General features: G+C 40.2%; 1 protein-coding gene across 1 annotated transcript in view; it reads right to left on the reverse strand.

Moving 5' to 3' along the window:
• Nucleotides 1–18,186: 18,186 nt before the first annotated feature.
• MTNR1B (melatonin receptor 1B) overlaps nucleotides 18,187–27,712 on the reverse strand; it is a 61,008-nt gene continuing 51,482 nt past the window's right edge. The window contains exon 2 of the mRNA XM_032769241.1: nucleotides 18,187–19,055. Within this exon, the coding sequence (XP_032625132.1) occupies nucleotides 18,187–19,055 (869 nt within the window). The remainder of the gene's footprint in view (nucleotides 19,056–27,712) is intronic.

The raw sequence follows: 27,712 nt of genomic DNA on the forward strand, positions 1-27,712 counted from the left end.
TGGGACGGGATACAGAGATACAATTTCTAGACACCATAGATGACTGCTTCTTGGAGCAGCTGGTCCTGGATCCCACAAGGGGAGAGAGAATTCTTGATTTAGTCTCAAGTAGTCCCCAGGTTCCTGTCCAAAGGGGAATGTAGCTGAACTGCTTGGAAATAGTGACCATAATATAATTAAATTTAACATCCTTATGGACAGCAGGGGGGTGGGAGTGGGAGTGGAATACCAAAGAAGCCTACCACAGTAGCATTTAACTTCAGAAAGGGGAATGGCATGAAAATTAGGATACTAGTTAAATGGAAATTAAAAGGAACAGCCACAAGACTGCAAGCTGCATGGAAACTTTTCAAAAACACCATAATAGAGGCTCAAATTAATGTATACCCCAAATTAAAAAAAGTAGTAAGAGGACCAAAAATGTGTCACCATGGATAAATAACAGAGTAAAGAGGTGGTTAGAGACACAAAGGCATCCTTTAAAAATTGGAAGTCAAATTCTACTGAGAAAAATAGAAATGAGCATAAACTCTCTGGCAAGTTAAGTGTAAAAGTATAATTAGGCAAGCCAAAATAGAATGTGAAGCACAACTAGCCCAAAACTCAAAAACTAATAGCCAAAAAAAAAATTAAGTGACAGGGCACTTTTAGTGTGGGATACTTGTGTGGAACTTGGAGGGCACCCCAGGGATTGAACCTACAGAGCTAAAAACATGAGCTGCTACAGTTTGAGCTAAAGTACCAAAGCTCTTTAACTAGCAGCTTCCACAACTTATATCCTCTGTGAGTTGGCACAGAATGAGACCTGTAGAATACACTCACCAGTGGGTTACACTTGCTCTAGAATTCACTTTCTCCCTGGGTTTCAAAACTCACCTGTTCTTGCAGGATTTTCCTTAGAGTGGGGGTAGAGATCTGGTTGAGGGAATAGATTTGGGAGCTATTCGGGGAGGTTGGGAAGTGTTTGTGGCTGGGAAAATACTTTTGTTTTTTCTTGAATGATCTGTGCACTCATTTGGATCTCTTGTTTTCAAATGCTGCATAAAAACTGTTTCATTTGAGTTTGGTAATGAGCCTGGCATTTGCAAATCAAAGGCATTTGAATAAATAAAATACACAAAAAGAATATGGTAGCAGTGTATCATTGAAAGCTTGCAAAACTCAAGGCATGCATGGAAAAGTATTACATAAATATGTTAGCCAAGCCTGAAAAGCTCCTGATGATGGATTAGACTGCACAGTTCTCCCTTGGATTCATTTTCCGTGGCTCAGTTTCACTTCAGAAACTTTTCACTCCAGATTTACCATTTAGTAATCTATTTAAGTACTTTTCTAATGTGTATTCCTTACTTGTACTTAGATTGATATCATATTCCCTTATCGCACATGGGCTTCATACACAGCTTTGACAGAAACCATTCCCATTCAAGTATCATCTGCAAACCTTTACTGAGAAGAGCGTGTGTGTCATGCAACAAGGTAATGTGTGCTATGAAATGTGCAGTGTTGCTTTCTATACACCAACTGCACTTTGTAATTGGTTATTTAGACTTTGAAACTGGGAGGTTTTGAAACTAGCCCAGTCTCTAACAAAATCACATCTCCCTTTCCCTTTCCTGAAAATGAGCTTGAAAAAACCAAAATTGCAGTTTATTCACTTTATTTCCCTGCATGTTATTGTCAGTTTGATATTTGTGATTGAAAACGTTGGAGTCTGAAGACTTCTGATTATTGAGGGAGTCGGCTCAGTACAGGGAAGCTTCCCTCCCCTCCCAGTGTACCATTCTGACTCACTCCTGATATGGGAGTGAGTGCTTATTTCAGCTTCCATCATTGCTTAGTCCTTGGTCTCTTTGCTAAGACCACAAACACGGACGATAATTATGCTTTTCAACACTCCAGTGCAGATAAGAACCCAAGTGAGATGACCAATTCATTCCATAGAGATCACCAGCCAGTTATCATGATATAAACTAGTAACCTCGCTTAAAAAAATTGAAGGTTTATAACTTTAACCTAGCTAAAGTGCCCTTAATATAGCTATATTAATATATATTTGTGAGAATAATGATTGGCAATAGCCTTTTATCTATTCAAAATGATCGTCCTTCGATATAGTTTTCCCCTTCATGTACATTCAAAGGAAAGTAACCAAACCATTTTCTATCATTTAAACACATCCATCTGTTTTCTCTCTCTCCTTTAGCTGTCAAAAATATAAATTGCTATGCACATTTTTAATAAATTCCTATTATGCTTTAATCATTGCCTGAAAATATCAGGTAAGCCTTGCTGCTTAAAATCCTGCTTCTGAAAATCTTTTAAAGGATGGAGCTAAGATTAATGCTTTCATGATAGTAACAGAGAGAAGTTGAGCTGAACTTGATTTATGCAAACTGACTTATTTGAAAGTAGTGTCCCCTCTTCCTACTCTCAGGCCTGATCTACACTGGGGGAGGGAGGAGGATCGATCGATCTAAGCAGGGCCGGCTCCAGGGTTTTTGCCACCCCAAGCAGCAAAAAGTAAAAAAATAATAATAATAAAAAAAATGTCGTGATCGCAATCTGCAGCTCTACTGCCGTTGCTTCAGTCTTTGGTGGCAATTTGGCGGTGTGTCCTTCACTCAGAGGGACAGAGGGACCCGCCGCCAAATTGCCATCAAAGACCCGGATGTGCCACCCCTCACCATTGGCTGCCCCAAGCAGCTGCTTGCTGGGCTGGTGCCTTGAGCCAGCCCTGGATCTAAGATATGCAACTTTGGCTACAAGAATAGCATAGCTGAAGTCGATGTATCTTAGATCAACTTACTTTGCATCCTCGCAGCACGGGATCAACAGCTGCCATTCCCTCGTTGACTCTGCTTCTGCCTCTTGCCCTGGTGGAGTTCCAGAGTTGACAGGGAGCACATTGAGGGATCAATGTATCGTGTCTAGACAAGACACGATTCCCAATTCCCAATATATTGATCACTACCCGCCGATCTCTTCTCTCTCTCGAGTGTCTAGATGCTCTTTTGCACCTGGGGGCACATTTTCAAAGGCGCTCAACACTCAAAATGCTGGGCCTCTTTTTTAAAAAAGAAAAAAAAATTGTCTACTTATTCTGGTGTCTAAATGAAACCTTAGCTCTTTTGAAAATCTAGCCCATTTTCAGTGCTGAGCTCTTCTGAAAATTTGGCCTGCAGAATCAAATTCTGGGGCCTTTGCTCATGTTGCTGAGAGTTTACTCATGTGAGTAGTCCCACTGAAATGACTGGAACTATTCAGATGAATAAGGGTTTGTCTATACATGGAGTTATTCCTGATTAATTGTCCCTGAATAACTCCATATGTGGACCCTTTTATTTCAGAATAAGAGTGTTTGCACACAGAGTAAATCAGGGATAACTCCTGTAGACCAACCCTAAGTGCTCACCAACATGTGTAAGGGCTGCCCAATCTTGCCATTAGGCAGAGGCAGTGACGTAGCTAGGACAGAAAAACTAGGTGGGCCCCAGCTTTTGGGTGGGCAGGCGATGACGGTGTGGGGGAGGATCAGGGAACCATGGCAGGGGGGTCAGGGGAGAGCAGTGGGAGGGAGGGTAGAAGGGAGGTGGGGCGCCTCTCCCTACCCCCTCCAACCAGCCTTTACCACTCAGAAGGAATTAGAAGATGAGGCTGCCCGGGGCTCACAGACTACAGGGCGCACCCATGGCTCACAGGAGCCCCAATGCGGCTCGAGCTCCACCCACCCCTTCCGACCCCTGCTCAGTGTTTGTCCGTGTGCCTGGCCATGTCCCTCTCCTGCCTGCACTGCATGCTGCTTCTCCAATCTCCACCCCTAGTGCTAGCCCCACCCAGACCCATCCCCATGAGGCACACCCTACATGGGATGACTCACCCCTCCCAGACTGTGGATTCGGGGGGCTCTGGCCCTGATTTGGATAGGCCTGGATGCTAAGTGGATGGGCCATGGCCCACCCAGACCCAGCCGTGGCTACCCCCCTGGGAAGAGGCACTGTCTCCACACAGGCGATTTGATCACCATCTTTCTATTTCCTACTTGTTTTCTGTCATGCCACAGTGTTCCCCAAATAGGAATACAGATGACTTTTGTGTACTATGTTTCCATTCAGGTAGAGCTCCAAAAGAGGCACAGTCTGTCTCCAAAAGAGGCAGTCTGTTCTAATGGATAGGTTGCAAGGCAGGGACTTTGCAATGAAATCTGGTCCCATTAAAGTCAAGAGTTTTGCCATGGATGTCATTGGGTCAGAATTTCACCCTTGCTTTCTAATCCCAGTTTTGATAGTGACCTATTGTCTGAACTTGGGCAAGTCACTTCACCTTAGTGTCCCACTATTTTCACTCATCATTCATTTTTTATTTAGACTTCAATCTCCTTGAGGCACAGACTTTGTCTTACTATTTATTTGTGCAGTGGGACCCAAAAGTTGGCTGAAATCTAGTAGCCTGACACCAGTTAAAAAGAAGGATATATTAGGTTCAAATAACATGCAGCTGATAGAGAGCCACTGGGGAGATGGCTGGAATAAGTATAATCACAGTTACATCTGCAAGTCACAAAGCCAATATCAATATACACGATCATATTTATGCTAAATCCTCCTTGGAGGCTGTGTCCTTGTCCCAATATTCTTAGCAACAACTTGATGAACATCATGCATTTTCCCATATGTTCATACCAAAAGACAGGTACATTCTATTCTGTTCCATATAGGGTTTTATGCCTATGTAACCTTAACACCAATCACACAGCTAAATTCTCAGCAGGAATAAACCCAGAAAAAGATATACCGACATGGCCTCATCCTTTACAAACCACCAACTTAATTGAGTAACCAAATGGGGAACAGGTATTTTAATTGTTCTAAAAAAGCATGTCTGGGTGAATATCACATAGTAGATAAAAACATCCCTTCCATTCAGTTGATTTGTCCCACTGAATGTGGGCGAAGGTCACTGAAGATAAAGAAATATTGTATTGTCTGTCACCTGCCAACCAGGATATTCCATCTAGCTGTTAGTAGCTATTATAGCATAGCTAACAAATAGTGAGGTACTAATGGCTTGGCATAAATGCAACTCTTGCATCTCACATTGCAGCTGCTTCACTGACCCGCATACCATATGTACTGATACCAGTATATCATGATTGTATCTAAGTGCTGAACCCAATTATAGAAGCTCACAACACGTAAGTAAGTTCTTTTTCCATTGCTCTAGGGCAGAGTGCAGGTGTGACTTGTAACTGAAAGGATTTAACAGGCATCCACATCTTGGCTCCAATACTTCAAATGCCATTTCTCATGCACCTATTGGATGATATGGCTTGTAAAGAGAGGTTGGCAGTCAACAGGAGATTTATAAAGGGGGAGTGTTAATTCTTTAAATGGAGACAGTATCACCTTCAACATGATTAAAGATCTGTAAAGACAATTAGACTCATCATCCTCATTGTTATTTATTTGCACAGTCTCATTTAGGCTGCTTAAAGAGAAAGCTACACCATGAGCCACTAAGCAAGTATCAATCAATATCCCAGGCAAAAACATAATTAATAATTATACATTAGTGTACTGTTGAGTGACACTAAACTCCTTGACTTAAATGCAGAATCACTCTTTTTCCCTCTGCAGCTTTTCTTACTGGCCACAGGCAGGTTACCACACACAAGCTTAGGGACCATTCCCTCCTAGTCACAAGTTTCTACACTGGTAGTGGGCAACACAGTTAAATCACCTTCATGCTTTCCTGGTACCCTGGTCAAGATAACCTGATTAAACACAGTTGTCATATCCTTACCCAGCAACATCTCACCAACAGGCAAGATAGATGCATCAGCATCGCCCAATCCCTGGAACCTAATCATGACATTAATCATATGCAACCTGGTTATAATGTCATTACCCCTAATAGACCCAGGCTTAGGAACACTTCCTTCCTGGGTTTCAGTTAAGTCGAGAACCAGCTCTGGGACAAATGACAAATTCTTAACCAGCTTAAGCTGAGAGGCTCCTTCTGTCTGCTCCACAGACAAAGGTCTGGAGATACACTTTTCTTCAGCAGGCATAAGACTATTTTCAACAGACAAACAATTAGAGAAACCCTCCATAGGCAAGTCATTGCCCCTAATATATAAAGGTTTACGGGCACTTCCTTCCTAGTCATGCTCTTGTTATTGGTAGCAGGTAAGGCACAGGGAATACCTTCATAGTTCCTTTGTGACTGAGTCAGGGCCAGCTCCAGGCCCCAGCGCACCAAGCGCATGCTTGGGGCGACATGCCGTGAGGGGCGCTCTGCCAGTTGCTGGGAGGGCGGCAGGCGGCTCCGGTGGACCTCCCGCAAGCGTGCCTGCAGAGGGTCCGCTGGTCCGCGGCTGGCACGGTGGAGAATCCACAGCAACGCCGTGGGAAGGTCCACCAGAGCCATGGACCAGCGACCCTCCGCAGGAGCACTGCGGCGAGGCCACCGGAGCCGTGGGAGCCGGCGAGCGGCAGAGCACGCCCACAGCCGTGCTGCCACGCTTGGGGCGGCGAAATGGCTAGAGCCAGCCATGGACTGGATTATAGAATGCAATAGAACTCGGAAAGGGACCTGAGAGATCATCTATCCAGTCCCTTGCAAGCTTATGGCAGAACTAATTATATTAATCTAAGACCATCCCTGACAGGTGTTTAATCCAACCTCCTCTTAAAAATCTCCAATGCTGGAGATTCCACAGTCTCCTAGGCAATTTATTCCAGTTGCTTAATCCACACTGACAATTGGGAAGTTTTTCCTAATGTTCAACTACTGTGCCCTTGATGCAAATAAGCCCATTAACGTTTGTACCTTCTCCTCAGAAGTTAAGAAAGAACAATTTTCTCTCTCCCAACTGTAAACAACTTTTTATGTACCTTGAAAAACTGTAATCATCGTCCACCTCTGTCTTCTTCCAGAAGAAACAAACCCAATTTTTTCAATCTCCCTTCATAGGTCATGTTTCCTAAGACCTTTAACCTCATTTTTGTTACATAGAATAATCAGGGTGGAACGGAGCTCAATCTAGTCCAACCTCCTGCTCAAGCAGTCCAATCCGCCAGACAGATTTTTGCCAGATTCCTAAATGGCCCCCCTCAAGGAATAGAGTTCAGAAAACACTTGAGTTTATCAGCCAATGCTCAAACACTGCAGCTAACCCTTTCCCCTTTCTCTGGCTTTCTCCGCAATTAATCCACATCTTTCCTAGATATGTGGTCCCAGAACTGGACACAATACTCCAGTTTGAGGCCTAATCAGACACGCGAGTACGAGCAAGAAGAATTCACTTCTTGGTGTCTTGCTTACAATATCCTGCTAAATATATCCCAGAATGAGTTTGCTTTTTTTGCAACAGGTCACACTGTTGACTCATAATAGCTTGTGATCCAATAGACCCACCCAGAACCCTCTTCTGCAGTACTCCTCCTAGGCATGCATTTCCATTTGTAGTGTGCAAACTGATTGTTCCTTCCTAAGTGGAAGTACTTTGCATTTGTCTTTATTAAACTTCATCCTGTTTACCTCAGACCATTTCTCCAATTTGTCTAAATCATTTTGAATTTAATCCTCCCTCCAAAGCACTTTCAACCCCTCCCAGCTTGCTATCATCCACAAACTTTATAAGTGTATTCTCTATGCCATTATCTAAATCATTGATGAAGATATTGAACAGAACCGGACCCAGAACTGATCGCTGTGGGACCCCACTCTTAATACCCTTGCAGCATGACTGTGAACCACTGAGAACTACTCTCTGGGAACAATTTTCCAACCAGTTATGCACCCACCTTATAGTAGCTCCATCTAGGTTGTAGTTCCCTAGTTTGTTTATGAGGTCATGCGAGACAGTGTCAAAAGCCTTACTAAAGTCAAGATATGCCACATCTACTGCCTCCCCCTCATACACAAGGCTTGTTACCCTGTCAAAGAAAGCTATCAAGTTGGTTTGACACAATTTGTTCTTGAGAAATCCATACTGACTGTTACTTACCACGTCATTATCTTCTAGCTGTTTGCAAACTGATTTCTTAATTATTTGCTCCATAATCTTTCTGGTACAGAAATTAAGCTGACTAGTCTGTAATTCCCGGGTTGTCCTTATTTCCCTTTTTTATAGATGGGCACTATATTTTCCCTTTTCCAGTCTTCTGGAATGTCTCCCATCTTCCATGACTTTTCAAAGATATTTTATAAAACTAACTTGACTGAACATAGCTTTAACATCATCCCCAATTAAAAGATCAGCCGGCAAACACTTCCTTACACCAACTATAACTTCATGTTTAATACCCTTTCATTCAAGATGGTTTCAGGCTAAAGGCACATTCACAGTAAACAAAGAGAGGATTACAATATTCACAGTCTTATCTGATAAATAATCTTCCTCTCTGACAAGACTTGCTTTAACTAAAGTGATGTTAGAAGCTGTAACTTGCCCTAAATAGCTGTTATCATTGGGCCTGTTGTATTCAGTATAACTCAGCCTATGGCATCAAGTGTTATGTATGTTTCATCCAGTGTATTAAACCTCTATTTGGCTACTTACCTTTTTTGGGGGCGGGGTAGGTGGAGAGGAGGGAGGAGAGAGGTCTGGTTCTTTTTGTTCAATTTCTCTCATAATCTCGAAACTTAAAATCACTTCAATTAAGAAGAATATGAAGGACTGAACAATCCATGTTTATGATGCAGTTTTAATTATATTTAATAAGGAGAACAATGCTAAAGTTTAAATTAAAATTGTTTCCTTGGTCAAAGAGAATAAGCACACAAGATAGAAACTGGCCAACATTACAGAAATGACTGACAGAGTTAACAAAACGTTGAATGAAAGCAACATTGTAATAAAGTCTTGGTTCATTATTTTTTTTAAAATGAAACGTTGTGTCAGTAGTGCACTGAACTCTTACAAATAACACCATTGATAGACTTAAATTAAACTCAGGAAACTTTACTTGTGCAGGATTAATTCATTGGATAGAACAAGTTATTCAACAATTAAAAGTACCTTTTGAAAAATAGTTGGCAAAGGAAGTGCAGCATTTAATGAACTAACTCACTGAGCAAACTCCAGGATTGCTGTATTTTTCCCCCATAAGTGATATGGCACTTTTGGCAGTGTGATTGGTTATACGTAACGTGCTTGAATGATGTCTTTACACATGCAAGATTGTCATGCTGTTTTAAAAAAAAATTCTGTACACAAATATATCTCAAAAATGTAGGCACGATGTCTTTGAATGCAGATGGCTTCAATGCCACATCAGTTTATGATATACAGCAGAGAGGGCTATTAACATGCTTTTCCCATCTCAAACTAAAGACTACTGGCTGTAACCAATGACACTAGAGTATCCAGCTCACTAGTCTCAGTAGCTTTTCAATGGTTCATGGCTGCTAATTGTGCAAAATATTCTAAAGCATCAAAAGTCTACTTGAAATTCTGAAGTGTAGCTGGCTTTCACTGTACTGCAAGAATGACTCATTATTTTAGATTAGTTTCACTTCAGATTGAAGGGGGGGACGAAATTTGATGCTCTAATTTTAATGACAATCATCTTTCATGGTGTGCTGTTGTGTAAAGCACTGAGGAAACTTTAAGTATAATTAACCTTTCCTGTGGCAGACTCCTGCCTAGGAGCCTGATCCAATCTTTATTAGCTGAAATACAGATGCAAAAGTGACAAAGCCTGGCATAAATACCTGGATAGAGAAGAGAGGTTAGATAGATAAGATCATGGCTCTGATTTTAAAAAAAATCTGGATTATTACACCATATACCATATAATCATATGTTATCAGCTAGGGCATGTGGGGCTGGTGAACACGCTGCATTTGGGGGAACCTAATGTTATATCTAATATAATTAATAGAATATCTGATTCATTACATTTTAATCAAGGAGAATAATAGAAACGGTTAGAAAATAGATTTGCAACAAAGAATTTAAGGGAAACTTTTAGCAGTGAGGCTTTGAGCTAAACAGGACACAAGATCCCCAGCTTGCACCAGAGTAGATGAAAGGGAAATTCTGCCTGGCCTTTTTTCATGGGAACCGTTTGGAGGAGGATATAAAAAGCCTGGCTTAGAGAAGGGCCAGGAACAATTCCAGTCCCTAAGCTCAGGAGTATAGGGACTGCTTCTTTCCTGCTCTCCTGGGGTGCATGGTACCCTGAAGTGGGCAGACATGAGGCTGGTCTTTGGTTCCTCCCCACCATTGTACAACAGCCAGCTGGAGGAGGAGAGTGAGTTGTGCCTCTCAGAGGTGCATAGTAGTATATATACAGCCTCTGTATACCCAAGCACTCTGAGAAGTCTTACCCTGTGGTGGGCAGCTGCATAACAACCCTTTCTATGGGTTGTGACTAAATAGCACAATCTAGCCCAATGTGATTTGTGAACTGGTGCCAAGTTTGCCAACTCATACCACCATGCTGACATCACTGGGAGTACTTGCAAGATTAGGTGCTACTCCCAGCAGTGAGTGAGTTCAGGATCAAGCTCTTGATGAGTTTACTACCCAAATCTAGTCACACATGGGGTAACATTTTAAAGTGCCTAAGTGACTCAGGAGTCTGTCCTGTTTTCAGAAGTGCTTTAGACACTTAGGAGCCTAAGTCTCATTGAAAGCAGATGGGAGCTTATGGAAATTGTACTCTGGTCTTTGGGAGTTTTTTATTTGCCATTTCAAAAATAGATGTCTCAAGTCATGTTCCCAAACAAATGGTCTGATTTTCAAAATTGAAGAGTAGCCAGCAGCTACTCAATGGGAGCTGATCGGTACAAAAATTGTCACTTTTTGGGACCCTAAATGTGGAAATAGGAGCCTCAGTTTAGGCATCTATTTTTGAAAATTAGAATTATTATTGCAGCACCTGGGATCCCTAGTCATGGGCCAGGAACCCATTATGCTAGATGTTGTTCAAACAGAGTGAAAAGATAGTTCCTGTAAGAAAAAGATGGTCTAAGTAATCTTAGTTTAGGTAATCCTTATGGAGAACACATAATAATCCATTTTCATGCGATAGTGATGGCCATTAAGTTTTTTTAAGGCAATCAGAATAGGGTATCATCCTAATTAACATTTTAAAAATGTCAGGAAAGGCTTTTTTAGGAGAAGTCTGTAAATTGTGCAAGTGACTGCTACTGGCATCTAGTACAAGAAGAAAACTGAGCACTCTCCTTGATTGCATCACTCATTCGGGGTTTTACTCTTTGACAGGTTTTGGCATTTTATCAAAACGGAGTTATTAGTAGAACACCACCCACTATCACATCGCTTGTTAAATACAGAACCCACCCTGAAGAAGAATGATCATAGCAAAAGTTTTATCTAATTTTGATTGTTAGGGGCTAGATTGTGCCATTTAGACAGAGCTCAACTAAAAGATGGTGCAAAGTACCACCACTCTAGTGGGGGCACCAGGAGCCATTCTGTTCTGCACCACTTAGGGCTCCCAGATACAATAACAGGGTGCAGTTTACTGCCCTCCACCCCTTCTTAGGACACCATGTATCCATATAGCATAGGGAGGTAGAAATCTCTGTGTTCCCAGATGGGAATTCAACCTGGCCTTATGCGGGCAATGCTACCGGGGAGATGATCCCTCACCGACACTGTGCTTGCACTAAAGTCCAGGCATAATCTGTCTCTTAAAGAGCAAATGAGAGATTTTTTTTTTTCATGTTGAGCAGTAGTGCTAGATATTTAATGGCTGAGGCTATACAAATGAGCAGTTGGAAAGCCTGTCTCCTGGCGCTTTGGGTAGACATTATTTCTTCCTTAGGCTGACTTAAATTTTCATCCTTGTTTCTAAGCATTCAGGTTCACATTGTTCAAACCATGTTTTCTACCTCTTCTGAATCCTTTTTAGCTTCCATTTTGAGTATTAATGCAGTTAAATGAAAGATATCGAAGAACATGGGAGAAGAACAAGGTTGTTAAAGAGTGATTGCTACTGTAGAGAGCTCCTTTTGTCAATGGGTCTGATTCTACACTCCTTTTGTGTTCTAAGTTCACGCTGCAGTCAAGGGGTGTTTATGTTGGGGAAGAAGTAAGGGATATAAAGGAGTGATTCCTCATGTCTGGAACTGATTGTAAGTCCATGAGTATTCTTCCATATTCTGCCCTCATGTTAGTTTGTGTGAGTCTTCAGTGACAACTTGAGCTTTTTGAACACACATCTTACATACAGATGTGCTTAGGAGTCAAGTGCTGCATAGACCTGGTGCTGGCCACTGCATAGCAGCAGATTTTTGCCTCATCCACCCTCAGTGTGGACAGTGGCAGTGGGGAGGGGAGGGAATGAGGTGTAAGGGAATTTTGCTAATTATTTTGTGTCATTTTGCAAGGCCTTTCATGCTTTTGCTTTTTCAGTGATATACTGATGAAAGGGCAACATTCACATGGAACACATGCAAGGAGGTGAATTGTCATGTTTTCATTGTGAAGCCATTTTGGCTCAAAAGCAAGGCATTTTTACTAACATATGAAAAAACAACAGCAAACAGAGCAAATATAGGCCATTCCTGATTTTGTACCTAAAAAGCACAGGCCCAGGTGGTGTAAATTAGCATAGCTCATCATTCCTGCAGTTTTAGTACTTGTGATTATGTCACATCTGTAACCAGAAGGCCACCTCACCTGGTCTACAGAAGAGTTCATGGGTTCTTTGATATCCATTTTAGATACATTGGATAATTGTAAAACTGCATTACCATAGCCATTTCTTCTTTGCACTGCTGAAGAATGATTTCCTATATTATCATAGATTTAAGCTAAATAAATATGTAAAAATTAAAGGCAGCAACTTCAAGACTTCATCCCGCAATCCTTAGATTGAGTGGGCATTTTGCTTGCACAAGAACTTAAGATCAGATCTTTATTTTGGGCCTGATCATGCAGTATGCATGGAAGTCAACAGGAGTTCTTCGTGTGGTAGCCAGCATTTTAGCTATCACCAGGTATTGAACTGGGGACTTCTAGTACTGAACACATGATGCTCTGCAGAATGAGCTAAAGAACCAGGCTCTGTGTGGCTAGGCACTGTGAAACTCTTCCTCTGTGGATCCAGCCAGTAGGTTACAGTGGGAGGTCTTGCAAGATCAAGTTCTTTGTTACTGCAACCATGTCAACATGAAACATTCTTAATATTACATTTATATTATTATTTTTTTACAATGCAATTAAAAATAGCTTTTGCCCTAGAGGTTACATGAAGGGAATTATTGCAAAATATTTACAAAAAGATCTCTTTGAAAAAATGTTTACACCAATGTTTAGCAGCGTTTTCTGGATGTTGCTGAAGGAATAATTAACAAAGGATGAACCAGAATCAATAATGCTTCCTACAGTTTGACATTATGAACTGTCTCCATACATGCTTGATAGAGGTTGAGGCAGTCTAGGGATTTAGGGTGTAGAATCCAGCAGGTGAAAATGGCCATTTATTCCAATGGAACAGGAATGCTGGGGGGTGGAAGTGGGGGGTTGTTTTTAAAATTTGTGGTAGAAGCTTAACTCAAGAAATGGTTACAAGGAATACTATCTACAAGATCCACAAATAGTTACAATAATCTATATACAGATAGAGATTTATTTATTTAACTGTAAAATCTCCAGCCTCATACAATTCTTTTAAAATTAATTTTTGCCCCACTTCTAATCATTCTAAATCCAAATGTGTCATTAAAAGAAGGAAGAGAGCGATGTGTTTCTGCCCCTGAGAATGGGCTACTCAGAATCAGTCAGTTGAATCAACACTTTTAGTGTGAAATCCTGGCCTCATTGAAGTCAATAGCTCCAGAATTCCATCCTTAATATTTTATGAAAATGCTCTTTGAGGATGAAAGTCAGCCCTGTAGTCATGCCTGTGCAGAGGGCCAGCATATGGCCAATGCACCACATCAATCTCACTTAAGCTCATTGACGAAAGATCCATCCCTCTGTGCTAAAGTGGGACTTAATGGATAGAATCTCTGCAACAGACGCTCTGCAAAGGGTTGAATTTCACTTCTACAGAAGAGTTTTGCTGTAAGAAACATTCTGAATAGCATCATTTTGTTATAAATTCAAAACACTAATAACATTTAAAATCAAATCAGGAAGAAACTAAATAGTTAAAAAGATCCCAGATACTCTTCCAAAAGCAGAATAATCGCTAACAGCCTTCTGTCCCTGAAGCACCATTCTCATTTCGCTAGTGACCCATGTAGAAGACAGGGTCTCCCTTTGATTTTTTCTGATGTTTTCATAAAGTGTCAACATTTGATATGCTGGTATCATAAATATTTTACAGTCTTCACAACTGAGATACTCGTTTCCTCAAAGATGCAGCTTATTACACTCATCCTGAGTATGTTTCAAATCATGCTATAAACATATAACCTGTATTGTAGACTAATAAAATAGTTTCTTTTTTTCCCATATCAGAAATAATTACATCTTACAGTTACAAGTTTTTTTCAAAATGTACAGTTGGAGGGAGGAATTTTCTAACTGTAACAAAGTAATGGATAAAATTAATTAAGGCTTTTTACATAGGTATATGAGTATATTATTACTTGGAAAAATAAACTATTGCTAAATGAAGAGACAGTTTACTATGGAAGAATTATGTTATCATCTATTTGGACTGGATTTATATAATTGATTTCAGGTTTAAATTAAAGCTAACAGTTGTGCAGTAACATACTATATAAAAACTTGTTCTTTGTTTAGCAAGCACCACCCACCATCATTGCAAAAGTATTCAAGACGAAGAGTACCTTATGCTATAAATGCCCCACTGATTTCGTGTAGACACCATGAGGAGCAAGATAACAAGGTAATAAGTGAGAGTAAGGTTGGCAGAATCTGTCCCTTAGGATAAAGCATTTCTTCTGACATCTTTTAGCCAGTTGCAATGAAGGGCCAGATTTTGGAACCCATATATATATCTTAGTAAGCTGTTACTCACGTGAGTAGTCTCATTAGCTTCATTTGGGATTACTGATGTAAGTGCTCACCAATGTAACAATTCCAAAATTTGACCCCTAAGTTTTAAAGTGCAAATGTAATTAGAAAAATGACTTTGTAAAAATGTCAATGTCCATTTCACATCTGCTTCCTATAAACATATAGAATATCTGCTTACTTGTATGACAAAAGTTATTACAGTACTACTTTTCTTTTAGCTCTGCAGAGTTAACACAGCAATGGGAGTGTGAGCTGAATGCTATTCTGGCTCATGCATCACCAAACGATAAACTGAGCTCCATCTGAGTTATCTTTAACACTAGTGTTCATATACAAGTTAGAAAGGAAAGCTTGAATGTCAAGTCTCAAGTTGAGCTAGAAGTCTGTATAAACAATGTTGTGAAGTAGGTGAATTTGGCGCCACCTCCTGCATTCCCTGAGCACTCAAAATTCCCATTGACTTTGATGGGCATTTCACACACACAGCAATTCCATATTCAGGCCCTTGGAAGAAATGGAGGGTGCAAGTTTTATAGAGTCATTTTCAAAGTAGAACTATGTTTTAAGGATGGTTTCTTATAGTTTGTGGCAAATTGCCGGTACTGTTCTGCTGGGTCTCGCACTTTCTCTTCTCTGGGGTAGGTTCAGGGTGATATTGCTTGCCTCTGAACCAGTTCTTAATCACTCCCCTAGTGTCCTTGGAGGAGGGGAGTGGAGAGGGAGGGACCTGGGCCCGCCCTCTACTCCAGGTCCCAACCCAGGGGCCCTGGGGTTGTGGTGAACCACTTGACTAGCGGTTTCTTCCCCTGGGTTACTTCCCTCTCATACCCGTCAGCTTGTGAAGGGCTTCTCGCCTCTCTTCTATACAAGCCTGGTGCCCCTTACCTAGGGTTTCTGTTGGGCTTCCCAATCCACCGCAGCACTCCTCCAAACCTTCTATTTCTCTCTGGACAAACTCTTCTCTTCTGCAATCTGCACTCTGCTCCAATCCAACCTTTCTCCTTCCACTACCACCCCCTGTCTGACTGAAGCAGGGGTTTATATCCCATGACTGGAGTCAGGTGCTCTAACTGGAGTCAGGTGCTCTAATTGGCCACAGCTGTTCTAGTTAATCTAAAGCAAACCTTCCTCCCTTGGCAGGGAATAAGGCCCCCTGCTAACACTCTTATGCTGCCCTCTGGCCATGCTGTATCACAAGTTAAATTAATTTTATAGACACCACTGAGACAAATTTGTCCTCTTTAAATCCATGGAGTAATAAAAGGAATAAATTTGGCCCTGATTCTTTAGCTATTTCTCTTGGGTCATCATTAAGTGTTTCTCTCTTTCACCATCCTATAGAATATGGTTATGTCTCTCCAAGATCTTTGTCCACTTAGTGTTCATCAAAGCAGTACTATATGCCAGTTAGGCTCTTGTGCTTCAGAGCACATTAGAAATACCAGGAAAATACGGAAGAAGCTTGGAAAATCTTTGGATTTGTCACTTTGCCGTACGGTTTTGACTTTAGATAGATTTTATGGCAGGCAATGAAAAGCATTAAAGTGAGTTCATTCTTTGAAATTTCTCTCTAAAAATAGGGTCCTATGTTTAATGTGTTTTAGTGACTCCATATCCAATTTGCTTAGTGGACAAGTTTTTAAATATTTTTCCTAATGGTCAGCACAGTAAACCCAATGAAAGCTTATGCTCAAATAAATTTGTTAGTCTCTAAGGTGCCACAAGTACTCCTGTTCTTTTTGCGGATACAGACTAACACAGCTGTTACTCTGAAACCAACTTGGAGTGTGAAAGTCAAGTTGAGTTCATTCCTTCTTATTCAGCATCATTACCATAGTAATAAAGATGATGCAAGCTAAATTATACAGGCCATAGTGGGGTGTGCAGGTGTAACCCATGTTGTAATTTGGCCTGCATGATTGCTGTTAGTGGAGAAGGAAAGGACCCAGCTTGAATTTCAGAGCTGACCAAAAAGACTTCCCTTTTATCTTGCAAATTGTGCAGAGTTGACCTGGAGTCACACTAAAAGACCATAGACATGGAACCTCATACTGATATTTTTAGAGCAGCACCCCACTTGAAGCCAGCAACCGCACCTGCTCGGTGTACAGGAAACATTTAAATATCTAAGGGGAGGTTTTCTCAAAACTGTTCGGTATTGGCCAAATGCTGCTCGCACTGAAGTCAGTAGGAGTCAATGAAGTAAGTAAATAAGCGTTTCACCACTGACTTCAATGAGAGCAGAGCTAGGTCAATGCTGAGCACTTTTGAAAAGTGACACTGTTAGTGACTCCCCTTCATTTTACCAGATTCTGTTTGGAATTCATTGTTCCATATAGTTTTTGGAGCCTACAACTCGCAAATGAACTATATATACTATATATAAAATTAAGAAGGCAACATTTATACTATACATTTTATATCTATTATTTCTGTACAGTTATTATGTGTCTATTGCCCTTCAGTATACACACAACTCCACCGAGTACTCTTGGGAATTCTGAGCACATATAAGAAGAAGAATCCTCAAACTAATATAAATGTGTAAACAATTGTCCAGTTACATTGTTTCATCTGAAGGAAAAAAGAGAAACAATATATACAGAAGACAAATAGAATAAATAAACTGAGATGGATATATATGAAAATCCCTGTCAAGAAAGGCATTAGTGTTAAAATTCTCTTGTAGGACAAAAGGACAAAATTCTCCTCTTCAGTACACAAGCAAAACTTGTTTCCCTACAAATAAATACACAGAAATGCCAAGTTTGACACATAGAGGGAAAGCAAAGTATCTACATCAATCTCCATGTACATATGACAGGAAAAAATTGCCCTCAGCCTTAACTACTATACCTTTAAGCAAATTAATTCATTATATTTTCTAAGAGCCAAATTCTGACCTGGGATCACTGAATGACTCCCACTGAAGTGAATGAGTGCCTCATCCACATTTTGAGGGCAGGATCAGTCTCTCAGAAATAAAGCAGCTGGCATTCATGTTCTACTTTAATTCTGAAGCTGATTTCAAATTGGTATCTTGTATAAAATATGAATTTAGAAGAGCAGTGTGTTTTATCAAGACAACAGGATTCCAGTCACTCTATGCCATTAAAATTGAAAGCACAGAAAAGTAAGCAAGCATGAGTGTAATCTTATAACTACATCATTGGAGTTCTCAATGACACTTCTTTGCATTCACCACAGGACATTTACAAGGTATCAGTTTTGATTTGGTCATTGTTGTTTAAAACAGGAGAAGGCTTGCTCTTCTGACCTTCAGTCCCCCCTTTGGATGTGTCCTGAAAGAAAAGCTTTGGCTTCCATAGTGACATTAGGATTCGTTTATATTCTTTCCGAAAATTCTGGTTAAGAAGTCCGTATATTATTGCATTAAGGCAACTGTTGAAGTAGGCCATGAAATAGCTTACAACGAACAACCATTCAGGAATTTTTGGTGCCATTTCCAAAGGATTGATAGCTACAGCTAATCCAATGAAGTTTAGTGGTGCCCAACAAAAGGCAAAGATCACGAAAACCACAAACATTGTGAGAAAGTTTCTGAAGTCACTTGGCTTCAGTCTTGGTTTTATTTCTGATTTGACTCTTCTTCTTACTTGAATCACTAAGATCCAAATCCGAAAGTAGCAGAAGCTCACAATAGTGATAGGTACTATGAAATGAATTATGACAACAGCGATGGTGTAATAGGAGCTAGCAGTCTGAACAAATGTGCATGAATAGATGCGTGGATCATACTCTAAAGAGCCAACGAAAAAATTTGGCACGGTTGCAACAACTGTTAACACCCAAATTAGGCAGACGTATAGCATTGTGTTCCACCAGGTATACACTTTGTCATAAGCAAAGCTATGGCATATGTAACAGTATCTGTTTATTGCAATTGCAGCAATGTTGAAAATGGAGCCTATTACACTTAGTCCCATCACAAAGCCACTCAGTTTACAGTGCATTTCGCCCAAGGACCATCCATTGTGGAAAATGGCTAAGAGCACCAGTGGATATGGATACAAGGCCACCACCAGGTCCGCCAAAGCCAGGCTAACCACAAATGCATTACCTATGGAAGAAGAAAAGAGAGGCAAATAAATATAGTCATATTTATGAAAGAAAAGAAAATAGTTTCAAACATTTGTAACACGAACGTGTTCAAGGTACCAGCAAGACTCAGCTATTTAAATAGCAACTTGTCTGTACATGAGATCTAGCTCTGTCATACAGAAAAAGCTATCACATAAATGTCAGCAGCTGCTCAGCAGCTGCTGAGTGGCTTATAGCTATTAGTGACTGCTCTTAGGCCTGTGGGCCTTCCCACAGTAAATACCCTACTGTCAGCATCACTTTACTATTCTACCAACTTAAACATCAATAATCCATTATATATAAACAAAGTCAGTTTATTGTAACCAATTCCAGTAGTTGGAGAGAGCCTTGTGCAAAAATGTGATTGAAAAGGCAGCTGGATAGGCAGATACTTGTGTAGCGGATCGTTACAGGCTGCAGCTGTAATACACCTAGGGATTCAACAAACTGCAAAGGGAAAAATGACAGAAAGAGCAGGGATGATGGTACCAGGATGATACATCATATGTTTATTTCAAATAGCTACACAATAAGCTGAACTATGGATATTTTCTTTGGTATGTTGCCTACCCCTCTGCAGCTATTTTGCTATTGAATCAACTTAGGAGGAAGAGTGAAACACCTCCACCATCTTCTACACAAAAGCACACCAAACTATGCAAAATCAAAAATATAGGAATGCAATGGAAAGAAAAATATTTAGATGCACCGAAGTCTAGATTCTTTTCTACTGTTGATGTTAGAAGAAACTTCAATAATAAAAGTGAGGCTTATTGTCTCTCTTTAAATAATACCCTTTTCATCTATTTGAAGTTTCTGGACTGTATCTATAAAATCATTCCTGTATAAAAGAGTAGGATATCAAAATGTATATTTGAAATGTGAAATATATTAGAGTAAATAGTGGTTCCGTTGATTTTGTGGGAAGAATACCAAATACCTTCTTAGCAACTTCCCAAAGTAATACAATAGGAGAGTTACTAATATTAGGTTTCTGACCTTCAGGAAACAAAAAAGATTTTCTTAGCTTGGCTCTTAGCTTGTTTTTATTGAAATCCATACAGTACTAGTAAAAAAAAATCCTTTACACTGTGAACATAATTGTGAAAAAGACCAGTGTATTTTTAAAATCATGTGTGGGCATAAATCTGGTGTTCATTTACAGTGAACAATTGAGGGCTCAATCCGGGAAGATGCTGAGCATTCTGTTCTTGATCCAGTGACACACCTATGCACATGCTTAATTTTAGGCATATGAATAATCCATATGCTTAAGTGCATTGCTGGATCTGGTCCATAGTGCTTAGTCCCTTGCAGGATTCAACACTTAGAAACAATGGTAAGACCAGTGACCATACAAATTTCTCCACACACTTTAGCAAACATACCTTAACCATACAGAAGGAATATGGAGCTCTGCTACTCCCCTCTACTCAAAGGGAGATCTACTTACAATAACCCCTTCACATGAGGTAAGGGAGAGTTATGATACTATCAAGAAGGACCTTGAGCAGATCACTGCAGACTACATGGCTCTGGGAAGAAGGATAAAAGATTTTGGGGCACAAGTGGTGTTCTCGTCCATCCTCTCTGTTGAAGGAAAAGGCCTGGGCAGGGACCATCAAATTGCAGAAGTAAATGCGGGGTTACGCAGGTGGTGTCAGAAAGAGGGCTTTGGCTTCTTCAACAACAAGCTGATGTTCCAGGATTACTGCTGGGATGGGCTCTATCTACCGACTACTAGGAAGAGCATCTTTGGACATTGTCTGGCTAAGTTGATGAGAGCTTTAAACTAGGTCCAATGGGGGATGGTGACAAAAATACAGCCAATGAGTATCTAGGCTCAAGTAACGAAGACAAGGGGAAGGGGCTAATTTCTGAAGAAGGGTCTAGAAATAACAACTGCATTCAAAAGGCAAAAAGAAAAGCAACAGGACAGTCTGCAAAGTATCTTCGATGCCTATATGCGATTGCAAGGAGTATGGGGAACAAGCAGGATGAACTGAAAGTCATGGTATATAAAGGAAATTATGACTTAATTGGCTCAAGGAGCTCTTTAGCTATCCAAAACCCAAAAGGGATACACGAGAAATGGAAGGAGGGGCATGTCACCAAGAAAGTATACATGGGAATAGTGCAAGTACATAGGGATAGAATCAGGAAAGCTAAGGCAAAGAATGAGTTACATTTGGTAAGAAATGTTAGAAACAACAGGAAGGGGTGACCAGATGACTAGTGACGTTACCATAGACAATAAAGGGAAAGGGATGCAGATCAGAGTAAGTTAAGAATATGTCAGAGATCTTCTGACCAATTTGAATAAATTTGAATAAATTCAGATCAGCAGGGCCAGATGCTATTCACCCAAGGGTACTGAAGGAATTAGGTGAAGAAATCTCGGAACCACTAGCAATAATATTTACAAACTCATGGATGACAGGAGAGGTCCCGTAAGACTGGAGAATGGCTACTAATATAGTATCTTTAAAAAGGAGTAAAAAGAGGAACTGGGGAACTATAGACCAGTCAGCCTGACTTTGATACCTGGGAAGCTACTCAAGCAATGTATAAAACATTCAATTTGCGAATAGCTGGAGAGCGGAGGGGTAATCACTAGCAGCCAGCATAGATTTACCAAGAACAAATCATGCCAGAATAGCTTGATTTCCTTCTTTGACAGGCTAACTAATTTGATGGATGGGGGAATGTAGTGGATATAATATACTTGGACTTCATCAATGGTTTTGACACAGTCCCATATGACATTTACATAAGTATGCTGGAGAAAAGCAGGCTTGACAGAACTGCCAGTAAATGGCTACATAAACAACCACAAAGAGTAACTATTAATGGAATGATGTTGGATTGGAGGAAGGTCTCAAATGGGGTTCAAAAGGGATCTGTTCTGGGTCCGGTCTTGTTTAAATCTTTAATAATGACCTGGATGTAGGTATAGAGAGCATACTGATCAAATTTGCTGATGATACAAAGCGAGAACAAGCTGCAAACGCTTTGGAGGATAGAGCTAAAACTCAGAGGGATCTTGAGAAATTGGAGACCTGGGCTATAGACAAAAAAGTGAAATTCAACAAAGACAAATGTAAGGTGCTATATTTAGGGAAGAAAAACCAAATGCACAAATACAGAATGGGGGACAACTGGCTTGGCAGCAGCATTACTGGGAAGGATCTGGGAGTTTTAGCGGATCACAACCTCAACATGAGTCAGCAATATGAAACTGTTGCAAAAAAAGTAATGCTATTTTAGATTGCATTACCAGAGGCATAGCATGCAAGTCATGGAGAGTGATAGTACCACTCTACTCAATGCTGCATAGGCCTCAACTGGAGTACTGTGTCCAATTTTGGTCACCAGTGTATAGAAAGGATATAAAGAAAATGGAAAAGATCCAGAGGTGAGCGACACAGATGATCAAAGGGATGGAATGCAAGCCATCTGAGCAAAGGCTGAACAAACTCAGCATGTTTAGTTTGGAAAAGAGGAGATTAATGGGGGTTATGATAGCAGTCTTCAGGTAATGAAAGGCTGCCATAAAAAAGATAGAGAAAAGTTGTTCTCTTTTTGCCACAGAGGACAGGACAAGAAGCAATGGTTCCAAACTGCAACATAGCAGATTTAGATTAAATCTCAGAGACAGCTTCTTAACTGTAAGAACAGTAGGACAATAGAACAGACTGCCTAGGGAGGTTGTAGAAGCTTCTTTCTTGGAGATTTTCAAAAGAAGGCCGGATAGCTATCTGTCATGGATAGTTTAGACACAACAAATCCTGCATTTTGGCAGGTGGTTAGACTAGATGAGCCTTGCAGTCCCTTCTAACCCTACGATTCTACCTTCCCTCTACAACCAGGACAGGTAGTCTGCAATGAGAGGAGACTGGCTTACCTCAAGACATATGCAGAAAATTTTTGAGGGAGCTCCTTGCTATAAATTTGGCAGCACTTTGCAGGGCCAGGTCTTGCCAGCTTTATGATTCCCAGGATGCACAAACACCTTGATGTCCACTGTTCATTCCAAAACTCAGTTGAATGTTGGAATAATTTTCTTTAAGACTGTTGGATCCCTTTTTCTGTACTATGTCTCTACGATGTGGAGTACAGAACTCAAAATGAAGGAGAGGAAGGGGATAAGATGACTTTAAGACAGTTTCCTGCCCTCCCAATCCTGAATTGTTCTCATGGCTGGAGAGCCTCTGGCATCATTTAGACAGCCCTAGAAGTCTGGCTAATTTATGGCAGCTTCCCAGAATCTCCTCAGACCAACCCCCAAACTCTCTTCCTGCCCCCAGTTCCATTCCTGGTATACACCTTACATCAGGATTGTGAAGAAGTCCTCAAAAAGCAGCCTTGTGGTTGTCTTCTGCAGTGCCTGGGCTGGGGGAATCCTCCACAGGTCAGATATAGGGGGTTTATGGCCCCTTTACTCCACTCCATCATTTTTACTTGGCATAGAGGGGACAGAGCACGGTGGGGAGGATCTCACCATGGTGTGTATGCTCTATGGTAGTATCTTCACCACATTTTCCCCACATTGTGATATCTTTTGGGGAGAGAAAATTTAATCCATGACAACACATAAATCCCCTTAAACATCAACCAGGCACATATCTCAGTTCAGCTAAAGGAATTGCCTATTACTTTCATAAAATTCTACTTGGCTTCTAGCCATCAGGAGATCTTCCCCATATAATTGAATCATTTACATTTCACGCACACTTACAGGTGCAGCTTCTTATTAAATGCTGTGTAAAGATAATCCAGAAAAGCAGGAGGTGGTGCTGCTGGTGCAGCGGCATCAAGCCTTCTTTCCTTGTGAGAACATCTGTGAGATCCCTGAACATACTCAGTATTTGTCTTACTGATGTCTTTCAAGAGATCATTCTCTCTCTAGTCCTGGAGGGGGCATGGCTGGAGAATCTGTGGTAATAGCTAATTAAATGTAAACCTGATTTCAGAGTTATCAGCTAAAGCTACACTGTGAAGAGGGTTAGACTAGGTTGAGATGGCTGGGGAATTATTTACCCCATGAAACATTTTGATTAAAACAATTTTTTTAAAATTTTCAACAAAAATTTTCTTCAAATATTTTCAGGTTTTTGTCAAAAAAAAAACAACAAAAATGGAAATTGTTCAGTTTAAAAGAAACATTTTACCTTTCCATGGCTGAAGAGTGAAGTTTTTATTCAAAAAAAAGAAAACCTTTCAGGAAAATATTTGGTAAATATTTCTGTTTAGTCAAGAAGCCATTTTCTGTTGAGGAAATATTTAGATGCATAAGCAGCATCCAAGGAACACTAGTTTTTAGTCATAGCAAGGTGCACAGCACTTACACGTAGAAATAGAAATCAGATATAAAAGGCCCCCGGAAAAGATGCAGAAAGTCAATGGGACTTGTGATCCTAAATGCATTTGCAGCTTTTGAAAATGCCACCTATGATGAATAAGGCCATTCCAAACTGGTCCAGAAATGAATGTGACATTAGTGCATAATGTGTACTACATTTTAGGAGATGGAGTGTAAAAGCCTGACAGAAGAATGCTTTCAGTGCTTTTTCAGACAATTCATTGCAATATAAGGGCCAGAGTCTTGTCTCCTGTGGAGCTGAGTGCAGAATATGGTCCTAAATTGTTATATTATTGCAATGAGTAGTTTGAAAAAGCAAAGAAAACCTTCTCTAATGTATAAATAATCTAAACTTTTGGAAATCAAAGGACTGTGATGTCTTTGAAGTTCTGTGAGCAAGCAAATGTTCCTTAATATGCCTATGATGCAGTCTCTAGCATGGGTATTATCCATAAGAAAATTACCAGATTAGTGCCAGAACCACCCTTTGCTCTCTCCAGCAAGTCTGAAGCCTCAGTATGCTCAAGTAGTAGGAATTAAGGTGACCAGATGTCCCGATTTTATAGGGACAGTCCCAATTTTGGGGGCTTTTTCCTACATAGGTACCTATTACCCCCCACTCCCGTCCCGATTCTTTACACTTGCTTCTCTGGTCACCCTAGTTGGAATGATTATTTCATCCTTACAATGTAACCCAAGGTAATGGGTTCCCAGATTTCAGTTCCATCAGATACATTTGCTAAAAGATAGTGCTTACTGATCAGAAACACAGCTGCCTAGTGGAAAGCTACATGATAAAATGACTTCATACTAAATAAAGCACATGTGCACCAATCAGTGGTGAGCTACAGCTATTGAGAGCCAGATGATCAGCCCTGGATGCAGCAATGTACATGCACCCATTGTGCATTACAATCTAACATTTGTGTGTACAGAGAGGCAAATGAACATTTATTTATCAATCCGTGTGCACAATTATACAGGTTGTACCCCCGATTTGATAGCAAGACAGGAATGTATATGTTTTTTGGTATGTGTGTTTGAGCATATTGTTTTTAATCCAACTTCATAATCACAGTAAATGGAATATCATTTAGATTTGTCTACAGTGGAACATCCAGGAAAATTAATCCAAAGTAAATAAAGATGTGAATTTGAAGTGGATTAGTTAAACCACATTAAATCCCTGTGTGAATGCTGTTAAAGTGGCTTTAATTCAGTATAGTTTAATTCACTTTGGAAGTGAATTAAGGCCACTTTATTTCTTAATAAGAGGATTCACACAGGGTTTTAATGTGATTTAAACCAACACATTTCAAATTCACACCTTTATTTAATTCAGATTAATTTTCCTGGATGTCCCTACATAGACAAGTCCTTAATCTCTGACAGTACTTAAATGACTATGGTGAGAAATTAAAGAACAAACTTTTTATTAAAGCCAGGATTTTTAAATGCTGAGCACCCATTGTGGGAAAAGCAGGTCCTGTGAAGGTGTTTAAAGTTGGGCACCCAAAAATGGGAGTAGTTAAAATCATTTTTTTTAACTTTATTCTATTTCTTTAGTTTCAAATTGACATTATTTTATTGTTTTATACATTTTTATTATAGACTCATAGACTTTAAGGTCAGAAGGGACCAGCGTGATCATCTAGTATGACCTCCTGCACATTGCAGGCCACAGAACCTCACTCACTTATTCCTGAAATAGACCCCTAACCTCTGGCTGAGTTACTGAAGTCCTGAAATCATGGCATAAAGATTTCAAGTTACAAAGAATTCACCATTCACCATTTAAATCACTAGTTTAAACCTGCACGTGACTGATGCCACATGCTGCAGAGGAAGGCAAAAAATCAAACAAACCAGGGTCTCAGCCAAGCTGACCCAGGAGAAAAATTCCTTCCTGACCCCAAATATGGCGATCAGCTAAACTCTGAGCATGTGGGGAAGACCCACCAGGCAGATACCTGAGAAAGAATTCTCTGTAGTAACTCAGAGCCCTCTCCATCGAGTGTTCTGTCTCCAACTATTGGGGATTTTTGCTACTGGCAGTTGCCAATGGGCCATCCTACCATCCCCTCCATAAACTCATCAAACTCAGTCTTGAAGCCAGTTAGATATTTTTTCCCCACTACTCCCCTTGGAAGGCTGTTCCAGAACTTCACTCCTCTGATAGTTGAAAACCTTCACCTAATTTCAAGCCTAAACTGGTTGATGGCCAGTTTATATCCATTTGTTCTTGTGTCTACATTGATGCTTAATTTAAATAACTCCTCTCCCTCCCTGGTATTTATCCCTCTGAGGTAGTTATAGAGAGCAATCATATCTTCCCTCAGTCTTCTTTGGTTAGGCTAAGCAAGCCAAGCTCTTTGAGCCTCCTCTCATAAGATAAATGCATCTGATGAAGTGGGTATTCACCCACGAAAGCTTATGCTCCAATACTTCTGTTAGTCTACAGGTGCCACAGGACTCTCTGTCACTTTTTACAGATCCAGACTAGAACTGTTACCCCTCTGACATTCTCATAAGATAGGTTTTCAATTCCTTGGATCATTCTAGTAGCCCTCTCTGCATCTGTTCAAGTTTGAATTAGGGCTGTCTAGTGATTAAAATAATTAATTGCAATTAAAAAGACTAATTGCCATTAATCTCACTGTTAAACAATAATAGAATACTATTTAAATATTTTTGGATGTTTTCTACATTTTCAAATATATTGATTTCAGTTACAACACAGAATACAAAGTGTACAGTGCTCACTTTATATTTATTTTTGATTACAAGTATTTGTGTTGTAAAAAAAATCAAAAGAAATAGTATTTTTCAATTCACTTAATACAAGTACTATAGTGCAATCTCTTTATCATGAAAGTTGAACTTACAAATGCAGAATTATGTACAAAAAAACCTGCATTCAAAAATAATACATTGTAAAATTTTAGCGCTTGCAAGTCCACTCAGTCCTACTTCTTGTTCAACCAATCACTCAGACAAACAAGTTTTTTATATTTGCAGAAGATAATGCTGCCCGCTTCTTGTTTACAGCATCACCTGACAGTGAGAACAGGCATTCACATGGCACTGTTGTAGCTGAGATCACAAGATAACAATCCAAAGCAGTGCAGACCAATGCATGTTCATTTTCATTATCTGAGTCAGATGCCACCAGCACAAGGTTGATTTTTTTTTTTTTTTGGTTGGTCGGGTTCTGTGTTTTCCACCTGTGTTGTTTATTCTTTCTCTATATATGTGTGTGTGTGCTAGAGATC

Source organism: Chelonoidis abingdonii, chromosome 1, assembly GCF_003597395.2.
Source record: "Chelonoidis abingdonii isolate Lonesome George chromosome 1, CheloAbing_2.0, whole genome shotgun sequence".
Lineage (NCBI taxonomy): Eukaryota > Metazoa > Chordata > Testudines > Testudinidae > Chelonoidis > Chelonoidis abingdonii.